We start from the raw sequence: 12708 nt of genomic DNA, 5'->3' as shown, positions 1-12708 counted from the left end.
CCTAGAGTCTATTTTTAGAAAATTAACCAGCCTTGATTTAAAAATTGCCACTGATGGAGAACTTTGGTAAATTTTTCAAATGGTTAATTACCCTCACATTTAAAAACTTAGCCTTATTTCCAGTCTGAATTTATATAGTTCCAACTTCTAGCCATTGCATTGTGTTATACTTTGGTCAGCTAGATTGAGGAGCATATTATCAAAAAGAACAGGAGTTCTTGTGGCACCTTAGAGACTAACAGATTTATTTCAGCATAAGCATAAGCTTTCATGGGCTACAGCTCACTTCTTCTAACACGGCTGCTACTCTGAAACCTATCAAATATTTGTTATTCATGTAGGTACTTGTAAACTGTGATCAAGTCACTGCTAAACCTTCTTTTTACTAAGCTAAATATTTAGTGGTAGACTCAAGGAGCTCAAACTTGAGGTTATGTAGTTAATCTTGAAGTCTCCTTTTTGTCTTCACGCTTGTGGTGTTCTCGTCAGCTGCCTTGGTTAGCTGGCTATTTGGATAATACTCTCACCTGCATTTAGACAGAGCAGAGCATCAGTATTACTAGTTGGGACTGTCTGAAACTGAGTAGTCCTGATTTTTATGAAGTGATACTGTTTGAGTGATCAGGGAATCCTATGCAGTCTTTTGGACACATAGCTTTTTAGTAGTGTGTTTGTTAACATTAGCTGGTCTTAGAGAAAGCATACTATTGTGGATTTTACAACAACCTCCACTAAATCACCTGTACAGCAGGTATGTCAGTTCTCTTGGAGGAAGCGTTTGTTGTGCTTTCCTAATGATCCATGATTTGTTATGGAAGTATATGGAAAGAGAGCTTCTCATAGTCATGCACTTGATATTTCTTACCACAGTCTGTCCTCCTTTTTACCTAAATAGCTCATAACATTATTTACTGTGGAGGGTGGCAGGAGGTCACAATTGATCAGTGCTGAGAAATCACTGCTTGGCTTTTATAATGTTAAGAGATTTATTGTTGTTTTATGTTCTAGATTCTTGGCATGGGCTCTAAACGCTTGTTAACCCTGACATACAGGGCCCAAGTAAAACGTTTCACTCAAGACTTACTGAAACTTCTCAAATCCCAGGCCAGTAAACAAGTTATTGTGAGAGAATTCTTACAGGCTTATCACTGGTAAGTTGTTTTTGTCTTTACAAAGTATCAAGACATCTGCTGTCCACATTTGCACCTGCTTTTCTTTAAAAGTGTAGTGTAATAGGGGTTGACACTCAGAATTCTAATACAAAAACATTGTTGCCTTTTCATTGTGATGTTTGATTATCAGAAGGTGGAATTTATCAGATTTTAGAAAGGATTGAAAATAGTCCATTATTACTATAGGAACTTTTTGGAATGTAGTACAGCATTACTTTAGCACTTAATTTTTCAATTGCCTTAAAACTTTGCTACTTCAAATTGGGGTACTGTATCTTGTTAACTTACTCCTTAAGGCATGTGGTTAAATGATTACATTGATTCACCAATGCGTGGCATACTTGTAATGCAGACTAGCTTGAGAAAGTAGGTGCTATTTTGCAGGGTGTGGGTTTTTTTGTTTTGTTTTTTTTTCTTTTTTTTTCTCCTTTTGTGGAAAAGGAGATTCTGGTCTGTCTGTCTGTCTGTCTTTTTTTCAACCATGGAGAGAGAAAGAGGAGGAAGGGGTTGGCGGTGAGGGGTTTCAAACCAGTATAATTTAGTAGCTCTAGCAAGGGTATCTGATCGATTGGGGGAGTAATAATGGGCAAGAATCCAAGGAAGAATTAGTGCTGTCTTCACATTGCCAGTAACATTCCATCTCTCTGATATTCTTAGATTAGCAGAACCTTTTTTAAATCAATCTCAGCATGTTACTTTCCCTAGTGTGAAGTCAGGAGGTAGCAGCTAACACATGTCTTCAGGAGACTGTAGCACATGAAGTTTTATATATGGCAATTGCTGCCTTCTTGCAGTACAAGAAAATATGCCATGTTTGTTTGTCTTGTGAAAGGTTTGTTTGTTTTTAACTCCAAAGCTACTGTATAAAGTTCTGGATTAGTGAAGTAACGTTCTTTAAATTCTCATTTTTATCATTTAAATCAGTCTGAGGCACCCAGTAGTTGGTATACACAGCTTCGCGCTTCATTCCACATACATCTGAAGCACCAGTGTATGACTTAGTTCTGAAGTTAATAGGAATATTTGATTTTGTGCACTTGATTTGCAAATGTCTCCTGGGTTTATGGGTTCTTAAGTGCTTATGTCACTAGCAGTGTGAAAATGCCTTTCATTTCATTGACGTGTGGGTTCTGTCTTAACTAATTGTATTTCTATTTTTTTGTTTGTGCAAACTGATTGCTAACTTTCACATTTAATTGTCCTATGTAAAATACATCAACTTTCTGAAATTGCTTTTAAATTTTCTTCTTAAACTACTCAGGTGTTTCTCTAAAGATTGGGATGTTACTGAATATGGAGTGTGTGAGTTGGCAGACATAATATCAGAAATTCCAGATACAACAATCTGTTTGTCTCAGCAAGACAATGAAATGGTAATTTGTATCCCCAAAAGAGGTATGGCCATATCATCATTTTGATCTGTAAAATAATAGTTTATTAATTTATAAAAATGACATTCTGCCTTCACTATTGCCAGTATATTTTGTGTTCTCACATAACTTCAAATTAGCTAATTGGGTAAAGCAAATCCAAATACAGATGTATAATTAAGATGTCCCTCTCCTCTCCTCTCATGGTTTTCTTCTGTACTTGTTGCCAGATTATGCCATTATATTATCATAATCCCATGATTGAGATGTAGTTATGTATAATCCTAGCCATTTAAAAAGCAAAATTTCTGTAATGGAATAAATGGAATGTTATGTTGTTAGTTTCACATTTTGTATTCATTTTTCTAAGTAATATTGAGTTTAGTTAAACTTTGTGCAGGATGGCTAGAGGGGGAGAAATTGTTGGAGTATGAGACAAGAAAACTTGCTTAGTAAATACTGCACAGTGATTGCCACATGATTTATTATTTTACAAAGTAAATATGTAAACATGGCAGAGACTTTCTGCTGTATTGGCAAGTTCTTCCAACAAAAAAAAATAGTTATTTTTTGTGGCTGATACAAAGCTAAAAATATGCTAATGTTGATGCCCTGTATTTTCTTTATATATCCTTTCTTGCCTTGTAAACTAACTATTCTGTGGCTGTTCACTTCGTTTTAATGTCTTTCACTTTCAGAACGTACCCAGGAAGAAATTGAAAGAACAAAGCAATTCTCTAAGGAGGTAGTTGACTTGCTGCGTCATCAGCCCCATTTCCGAATGCCCTTTAATAAATTTATTCCTTCTTACCACCACCACTTTGGCCGTCAATGCAAACTTGCTTATTATGGGTTTACCAAACTCCTTGAACTTTTTGAAGCCATACCAGATGTCCTGCAAGTAAGTTCTAGAAATTTTAAGGTATATTTAAGCACTTTTCAGATCACACCTGAATAGACTGTATTCTTACTATCATCAAGAGCTATTTCCAGGTAGTTAACTTCACTAGGAGTTGTGAATTGTGTATCTGCCTGCACTTCTAACCTTTCATGATTACACTTGGTTGGTTAGTTATATTTACTATTTTTCATAGACCACAGAAAGTGATTGATTGATTTTATTTAAAGGACGCAATCAGGTTAAAGACTTAAACTTAAAAAAAAAACCCAAAACTTTATGTAAATAGCCTTGAATTATTGAAACTGAATTTTAAAAATCTAGTTCACAACAAACTTTATTTACTTTCTCTATTTGACTTAGTTTAGACAATAAAAGCAGACTAAATTCAATAGCTTAAGCAAGACTTACTTGATTGTCTGTCTTGAGGAATGTCTGTTAACCCTGCTTGCTTTCATGTAGATACCTTATGTAAAGTAGCTGAATCGTTATGTAAAATAGTTACGTAAATATCTAATATCCTTTACTGAATGTTAGTTGCAAACTGGGTTTTCCAGTCAGTTTAGGTAAGTAACTTCATTAACAAAGCGTAATTTCATTTTTTAATTTTTTTAATTATATTTCATTTTTTTAAGGTATTAGAATGTGGAGAGGAAAAAATTCTGACTCTGACAGAGGTGGAACGGGTCAAAGCTCTAGCAGCCCAGTTAGTTAAACTGTTGCGATCTCAGAAAGACAACTGCCTTATGATGACTGATTTACTTACAGAATACAGTAAAACATTTGGTTACACATTGCGCCTTCATGACTACGATGTCAGCTCAGTTCTAGCTTTAATGCAAAAACTTTGCCATGTTGTGAAGGTAAACTGTTTTTAATGTGGTCTTTATTTAAAAAAAAAAAAAGCCTAGATTTCATGTTTGTAGAACCAAAGACATTAAATTCCCTGTCTAAACTGTTTTCAAATATCAACATTGCATGTTTAATTTATATTTTTACCTCCTTCCGTTGCAATGAGAATCATTGGGTTTCCCCCTCCCTTTGAAATTCCTTAGTGTTTTGCTCAGAGAATTGGTACTTTGACTTTTTGTTCTGATTGAAAGAAAATACATAGACCTGTAAACTGCTTTGTCCTATAGAGCACCAGAGACTATATAAATCCGCTGCAGCAGAATTATTTCTAAGGTCAAAATATTTCCATGTAGAAAGTTTTTTTTCTTTTATAGTTTAGATTATCTAATGGAAAAATATTTGTATCCAAAAAGGCCTAACCCATTTTATACCCATTTTATAGAACTCCGACTTATTCATTTTTCTTCTGTTTTTTAACATCAAACTTCTTCAGGTTGCTGACACAGAATCTGGTAAACAGATTCAGCTGATAAATAGAAAGTCTCTACGTACTCTGACTGCACAACTACTGGTATTGATGATGTCTTGGGATGAAACTGCCTTTCTTTCCGTTGATGAGCTTAAAAGGCATTATGAAACTATCCACAGTGCTCCCCTTAATCCATGTGAATATGGATTTATGACCTTAACTGAACTCCTGAAGAGTCTGCCTTACTTGGTTGAGGTATGGAAACTACTAGGATGGCTGATTTGGATTTTAGAACCATACTTGAAACTTATTCACGTTATTTGGCTTTAGTTGTGTTACAGTATGTGGTGCTTCCTTGTATTTTCAAAGAATATTACTGTGACTAGTAGAAGCATAAGTTTGTATGGTGACATTTCTTTGCTTTTGTGCAGGTTTTTACCAATGATGTGGCAGAAGAATATGTGAAACTTACAAATCTATATTTGTTTGCAAAGAATGTGAGGTCCTTGCTTCACACGTACCACTACCAGCAGATCTTCCTTCACGAGTTCCCAACAGCATATAGCAAATATACAGGAGAAGTGTTGCAGCCCAAAATATATGGCTATAATAGTCTAGAAGAGCTCTTGGGAGCAATTCCACAGGTCTGAAGAACTTTATTACTGCATCATAATCTTAATTTAAGATTCCTGAATGGCTTCAGTAAACAGTTTCTTAGAGCATTTAATTTAAATACATTATGCAACTGAAATTCTGCTTCATGCTCTGTATGATCTGCTGCTATAGTTACAAGGAAATTCATACTAGACATGTTACATATTTTAACAATCTCAATTTTGCTGAACTGGACCAGTCAACAGAGCCATATTTACTCAGTGTATTCATTGTTTGAATCAAATGAATGCATATGTAAATAAAAATGCAGTAAAAACTCCATGAAACCCCCACTCCTTTATGGATCAAAAATGTTGTTATCATTCACCATGTGAGAACTGACTCTTCATATAGTTGCTAAAGAGAAACAATGTATTGCAGTTGCTGAGTTGCATATTTATTGTGCTAGGTTTACCTCATAATGTCCCAGTAGCCATGTAACTTTGAACCCTTACAACTAATCTATAAGCCATGGGAATGACACATATTTGAATTTTAGTGTGGAATCACAGATGTCAGCCAGTTGGTTTATACACTCTAAGACAGAGGTGGGCAAACTACAGCCCAGGGGCCACATCCGGCCCTCCAGATGTTTTAATCTGGCCCTCGAGTTCCCACTGCGAAGTGGGGTTAGGGCTTGCCCTGCTCCAGCTGGGGAGCGGGGTTGGGGTCTTGCCCTACTCCACACAGCTCCTGGAAGCAGCAGCACGTTCTCCCCCGCCCCCCCCCGACTCCAAGTAGGGGCAGCCAGGGGGCTCTGCACACTGCCTCCATGCCAAGCATTGCCCCTGCAGGTCCTATTGGCCGGGAACCGCAGCCAATGGGAACTGCAGGGGTGGCACCTGCAGACAGGGCAGCATGCAAAGCTGCTGGCCTTGCTTCCGCATAGGAACTGGAGGGGGGATACGCTGTTTCTGGGAGTTGCTTGAGGTAAGCGCTGCCGGGAGCCTGCCCCCCTGACCACCTCCCATACCCCAACCCCCTGCCTCAGCTGTGATTCCCCCTCCCATCCTCTGAACCCCTCGGTCCCAGCCCAGAGCACCCTCCTGCACCCCAAACTCCTCAGCCCCAACCCCACCCCAGAGCCTGCACCCCCAGCCAGAGGCCTCACGCTCTCCAACCCCCAATTTTGTGAGCATTCATGGCCCGCCATACAATTTCTATACCCAGATGTGGCCCTCATGCCAAAAAGTTTGTCCACCCTTGCTCTAAGATATTAAAAAAATTTTGGTCATAAGCTTTTTAAGTAAACAAATCTTTTTGGAGAGCAGTTTACAGTAACAGCACCCCAGTCTGTTTTGAAAATATGGGGCTGAAAAATGCATGAGCTTCAGACATCCTGTTGTGCTGTTTAGCATCTTTTTATTTATCAAGACAAGACTTCTAATTGGGCAATCTAATGTGAATAGTCTGAGTTAGCTTGCATTCCTTTAGAAATTTTTTCATAGTGTGTGAGAAGTAGGGAGTAGTATGGATTAGGTGTTGAGGTTGGTGTGTGCACTCTGGTTACATTGTACTTTTGTCTTGTAGGTGGTCTGGATCAAAGGACATGGGCATAAGAGAATTGTAGTACTAAAGAATGACATGAAAAGTAAGTAAGCCAATTGAACTTTATAAGCCAACTATCACACTGACATTTACAGGTATCTTTTTAGAGGTGATCAGAGACAAATTAACTTGCCTTTTTTTGAAGCTCGTTTTAGCTCACCCAGTTTTTCCCCTGCTGATCATGTGGATGATCATGGAAATCAACTTACTGACAGTAATGGACACATGGAGATTCTAGGATCCACTGCATCAATGGAATTAACACTAGGAACACCTAGCAATGGTAATGCAAACTTAATGTATATAATAAAGTTCTTCAGTCTGTGGAGAAATACACTGAAAGCAGTATTGTGGAAAGAGCTGTGGAACTTAGTATTCAAAGCAGCCTGGGGAAAGAGCTGTGTGACAGTTATTTGAAGTAAACTTCTGTGATGTAAGGAGTTTAAAGCTATCAGACTTCTTTCTCAGAAGTCTTAGACATACATTCCTCTTTATGTGAGGTGGAGCCTGTTTCTGTGCACTCCTGAAGTTTGATCTTCCAAGTTGCAGAAAACCTTTTGCAGATGAGTTCCCATACTTCCCTTCGCCTCAACGGAAGTTGAAGACATGCTAAAGTGAAATTAAATGCAAATGATGGTGGCCCACTAGGGGATTCCACGAGCAGAGTACCTGTACCCTGTAGTACTTCCTTTTTTTGCATATGATTTGCAACTTTAGCTCTCCCTCGCTGCTGCTACATCTGCTAATAGCAGTGGTAGTTCTGTTGGTGTAGTCTTTTTTCCAGCTGCAGGTAGCCAGGAGCCTGGGCCTTGTTGCACAGACCTTGCCATGGTTACCAATTCCTTTGTCTCCTCCATGCTGGATTACTGGCTAGAATGGCTCTTGAGACAGAAGCTTTAGCTGATGTTGGGAGGAACCTACTAGGACTATTTCTGTGAGGAGTGGGATAATGTGCCCTGAACTCACTACTGATTCAGGGTATGTCTACACTACAGAGACTATGCTGGCCTAGCTACATTGCCATAGCTTTGCTGGTATATAACCCTGTAGTGTAGACATGAACCCCATCCATCAGTGCAGGCTATCTACCTCCCCGAGCTACAGTGGAAGCATTCTTCTGACAACATAGCTGCGCCTACACTGGGGGTTAGGTCAGCATAGCTGTGTCGGTCAGGGGTGGGGATTTTTCACACCTATGATAGGTTGACATAGCTACATCCAACTTTTACATCCAGGCCTCGTTCAAGATGCAGTTAAATACATTCTTTAACATCTTACTTGGTTAGGGATCAGTTCTTTAAGAGAACATGTCCTCTTGCAATGGTTGATAGGAGCTTGGTATTTCTACATGGAAATAGCTGCCATACTCAGACACTGACTTTCTTGCTTAAAGGCTCTTCCTCTAGAACTTACTCCCTTGTCTCTCTCTGTCTCTCTGTCTCTCTCTCTCTCTCTCTCTCTCTCTCTTGGTCCAAGCTTGACAAACGTCAGGTCATGTTACAAGGGGATGGGGTGTGTGTCAGGCTTTGGATTGAACAAATTTCAGTTTGGGTTTAGTCAGTATAGCATTTTTGCTGCAGACTTGGCATTTATCAGCTATTAATATATTTACTATGGCATTTAGATATTTAAAATTGGTGATATTTTGAAAGATCATTTTATTTTTGCAGTTTCTAATCAAACTGAACAAGAACTCCTTTGCCTCACAAATACATCACCTGTTGACCTCTTGTGTGAACCAGTTCCTTCCTGCCTACCATCCCCACAACTGAGACCTGATCCAGTCATTCTTGAGTCTGCAGACCTCATTCAGTTTGAGGAACGCACTCCACCTCTCTCTGGTAAGAGTTAATAGCCATAGACAGGTATCTGGAAGCTAGGTCTACATTTGCAGTGGCACGTAGAGTAGACACTGCATGCTCAGCTAGAATAAGTATAAATAGCAGTGTATGTAGTGAGAGACGGGTTAGGCAAGTAGAGTACCCTGTGTGCCTGAGTCCCCAGGTTATATACTCTACATGGCTCTCCACATGCTTAAGCAGTGCCTCCCTTCTCTACACTGCTGCTTTTAGCAGTGCGGTGTCCCATTGCCTCCCCTCTGCCAGAACCTTTTCCTGCTGGAGCCTTTCACTGTGACACGTAGCGACACATGTAGTGCCTGTACTCTACACCTCACCTTAAGTGTAGATCTAGCCTACATGGTACTTATCAGACTTTACTGATAACTTTTTTTTTTTTAATTTGAAAATGAAACATCAAACAAATGACTGATCATGATCCACTGACTTTTTGTGGATTTGCTTCCTATGTATTGCACCTTATCTGGAGGTGTTCCATCTGAAGCTGTCAGTGCTTTACAATCAATTAATCGACTGTGCTCTTGTGAGGTAAATGCAGAATTTACAGGAATCACTTCCTCATCCATTAAAATGCAGTCATCATTACAGTGGCACATGGCAGTAGTTTAGCGGCCTCCAGCAGCCCTTTAACAGTAATTTTACAGTACTTCACATGAAGTATTTGAGACGGTTATTGTGGTTTGTGAATTAGACCCATTTTACAGATAGATAAACCGAGACACATATTTATTGTCAAAACCAAATATCAAATTAACAGCTGAGATGAGAACTGAACCAGAGTGCCGTGGTTCTTAAATCTGCTAGTCACACTTCCGCACAAAGAGAACTCTTATCAAATGATTCTCCTGCATAGCTGTAAACTAATCTGATTTTGAAAATAAAATATTTGTAAATAATTTAGCTGTTGTATTTATTTTAGAGATGATGATTCTAACAGAAGAAGAAAAAAACAGAATTGTTACCACAGTAGCAAAAGGAAACTTGAGCTGTGGCCCTGTGGGATCTAGTGCCACAGAGAATTCTTCAGTGCCTCCTTACCAATCTTCTGAAACTCAACTAAGCAAGGAAGCAATGGACAGCCCAGCCAAAAAGCAACACAAAAACAAAGTGAAATTGGCAGCAAACTTTTCACTTGCACCTGTAACCAAGCTTTAAATTTTCTTCTAGTGGGAAAGACAAATACTGTTGGACTCTGCACAAAAATATAGCTATTTGGTAGCCCTTATGTATTTTAATGAGAAGGCCTAGAAGTCACTTAATTTGTATTTAGATGTATTCTGTGACGATTTTGTTCTTTTTACACTGAACACAGCTGTCAGCAGGGCAAACTATTTTTATTATTTTGAAAAAACTTCCAGTATTCATTAAATTATTCTTAACAAGTTTTACTCCGCCCCCTCCCCCCCAAACCAATCGTGTTCATTTACAGCAAAATATGCTCAACTAAAGTGGAATGGATTTTATTTTCTTTAAGCCTCATCAGTGGTGTAATCCTACATGTAGCATAATATATTCTATAGGCTGTTGCTTACTGATTGTTTCAGACAGTATTAATAAAATGCATGATCTGTCTTTAAAAGCCTGTTGAGGAATTTTAACCGTTACTGGATTGGAATGACAGTGTGGTGGGTTTTTGACTGTACTGAGGGGAAGCTTGTGTTATGTGCACCTTCTGGTGATTTGTAATTGCATTGTAATTCCTTTCACGCAAAGATGTCTGTAGAAGATTATGTGGATTTATTGCAAAATTTGTTTTAAATGTTTTGTGAAACTTTCAGTTCCGTTGAGGAGCTTTCTAGGAAGTTGAGGATGTTTTAAGCTTCCCTTTTATGTTTAGTTCCAGTTTGACATGGATTGGGTTAAGGAAAAAAGATTGTCTTGGTGTCATGAGTTTAAAGTAAAATGAAGACACTCTCTTGTGTCTGGAAATGAGGTTACTAGGAAGATTCCAATATTTCTAAAATATGCATTTAATGCATAAATTATGGATCATAGAGCAGGTGATATAAAGTGCTATAAGATGGAAGATATTGATGCTATTTCCACTTGCAAGGAAAGTTCCAGCTGTATGTGGAAATGCCAAGGTTATTCTGTTTAACCTTGTTTTCTATTTTTTAAGCATGTTTGGTAAATGGGAAGCTTATTCTTCATCACATTGTCTTTTAACTGTGTCTGTTTTTATTCTAATATTTACTTCTAGTGTTGGAAGCTTTTTTCAGTTTTTTGTGGTATTTTGTGTTGGCTTTTGGAAAGGCCAGCCTTTGGAAGGGAGGTAAACCAGTGGGAATGACCTTATTTCTAGTTGGCTGAAATGTCCTGTGAGTGAGGCTTTATACCCATTTTGGGTAAACTTGGCATTTACAATGGGTTGTATTTGCCAGGCAGACTAAATTTCCTGTAAAATTGAAAGAACGTATACCTAAGGTTTTCCACTGGTTGAATGGTTTCTTTTTTAGATGGATTATATTTTGTAATGTACAGGAGAGATGGAAAGTGGGCTCAGATTTCATAGCCAGCAGTTGAAAATGCCACGAAATAATGGCTATAGACAGAATTTTACAAGTCAGATTTTGTTAAAAAATCTTTTAAATATAGCCAAGTATTACCAATACTAAACTTACAGCCATTATGAATACAGGGAAACACTTAGAAGTTTTTCTGAGCATTATGGCACAGTGTTTGAGTCCTTATTAAACCTCTACAGACATAGTGTTAAAGAAAGCAAAACCAGAATGTAAATTTTTTTAGAATGCTTTTAATAATTTCATGAGTTAAATGTAATACATCTGCTATCACCTTACATGGATTTTGTAAGGTTAACAGTGATCATTTAGATCTTTGTTTCAGTAATGTGTGCAAAAAATTGTAAAATCTATATTTTCATGAGATACAATTACAAGTCATCCAGAGTGCTAAGTAAACCAAATGATTGATGCTATAGAGGAAAAATTGAGGTACAACTCTGTACTATGTTTATGTGAATGTGGTGGTTATACCATTTATGGAGGTCAGCATATATATACATATTTTGATTCATGTGTAATTCTGATTAAATTGCTGTTTGAAAGTAATTAGAATACATTTTGGGGAAGTTGTGTTCATAGAGTAACAAAATAGCCAATTGAATTGCAATATATTTTTTTATCCAGAGGTTAATTGAATGATGTGACTTACTGATTCAGAACAATTAGGACCATGATATTCTTTAATTTACAAATTAATTGTACTAATTTAGATTCATGTCTGTTTAAAAAAAAAAAGTGTCATTGAAGCCCTCAACTTATGTGCACTATATCTTCTCGGGGTGGGAGGGGGAAGAAAAATGTTTTTCATAGCTGTCTATTTTGTTAGACACTTTCTTTTGTGGCTCAAGTGCTGTTTTGTGTGTTGGGACCAAACGGTTGTGTCAATAAAATTTTCAAGCAAGCATATAACTCTTGCCTTATTTACCTAAGAACAGATAGATATCTTAGAATTCTTGTTTACTACTTTTTCCCCCACTCTCACCAAGTTCAGTCATCCCGGCAAAGTAAAGCAGTAAAACGTTTGTTCTGTAAAAACCCAGATTAAAACCAACAGCAAACCTTCCCATGAAATTCTTTAAAATTCTAATTATGCAAATTAGATATAAATATATTCCTTGTGCAGTTTTTGAAGAGTTGGATCAGCATACCAGAAGTCTTGACATTTTACTAGTCTGGATTTTTAAAAAATGTGTTTCTTTTAATGAAACCTCCGCAAGTGTTTTATATGCTATTGGCACAAAAGCTGCTTCATATACATAATAGGTCCTGAATGAATAAGCACTACTTTAATAGGAAAGTGAGCAATTTTAGTTGCAGCTACTTAATTTAAGATTAATGGAGAACTTGTATACAATACCCAG

General features: G+C 37.7%; 1 protein-coding gene across 1 annotated transcript in view; it reads left to right on the top strand.

Annotated features, from left to right (window-relative positions):
- Positions 1-12256, top strand: part of MARF1 (meiosis regulator and mRNA stability factor 1) — a 38468-nt gene extending 26212 nt beyond the window's left edge. The window contains exons 18-27 of the mRNA XM_044980404.1: positions 1009-1151; positions 2434-2567; positions 3241-3443; positions 4076-4303; positions 4786-5016; positions 5193-5405; positions 6946-7006; positions 7109-7246; positions 8634-8804; positions 9742-12256. Coding sequence (XP_044836339.1) covers positions 1009-1151; positions 2434-2567; positions 3241-3443; positions 4076-4303; positions 4786-5016; positions 5193-5405; positions 6946-7006; positions 7109-7246; positions 8634-8804; positions 9742-9977 — 1758 coding nt within the window. The 3' untranslated portion in view covers positions 9978-12256. The remainder of the gene's footprint in view (positions 1-1008; positions 1152-2433; positions 2568-3240; positions 3444-4075; positions 4304-4785; positions 5017-5192; positions 5406-6945; positions 7007-7108; positions 7247-8633; positions 8805-9741) is intronic.
- The last annotated feature ends 452 nt before the right edge of the window (positions 12257-12708 follow it).

The sequence above is a fragment of the Mauremys mutica genome, chromosome 11 (assembly GCF_020497125.1).
Source record: "Mauremys mutica isolate MM-2020 ecotype Southern chromosome 11, ASM2049712v1, whole genome shotgun sequence".
In the NCBI taxonomy this organism is placed as follows: domain Eukaryota; kingdom Metazoa; phylum Chordata; order Testudines; family Geoemydidae; genus Mauremys; species Mauremys mutica.
Note: the sequence above shows the minus strand (reverse complement) of the source record. Positions and strands in the feature narration are given on the sequence as shown.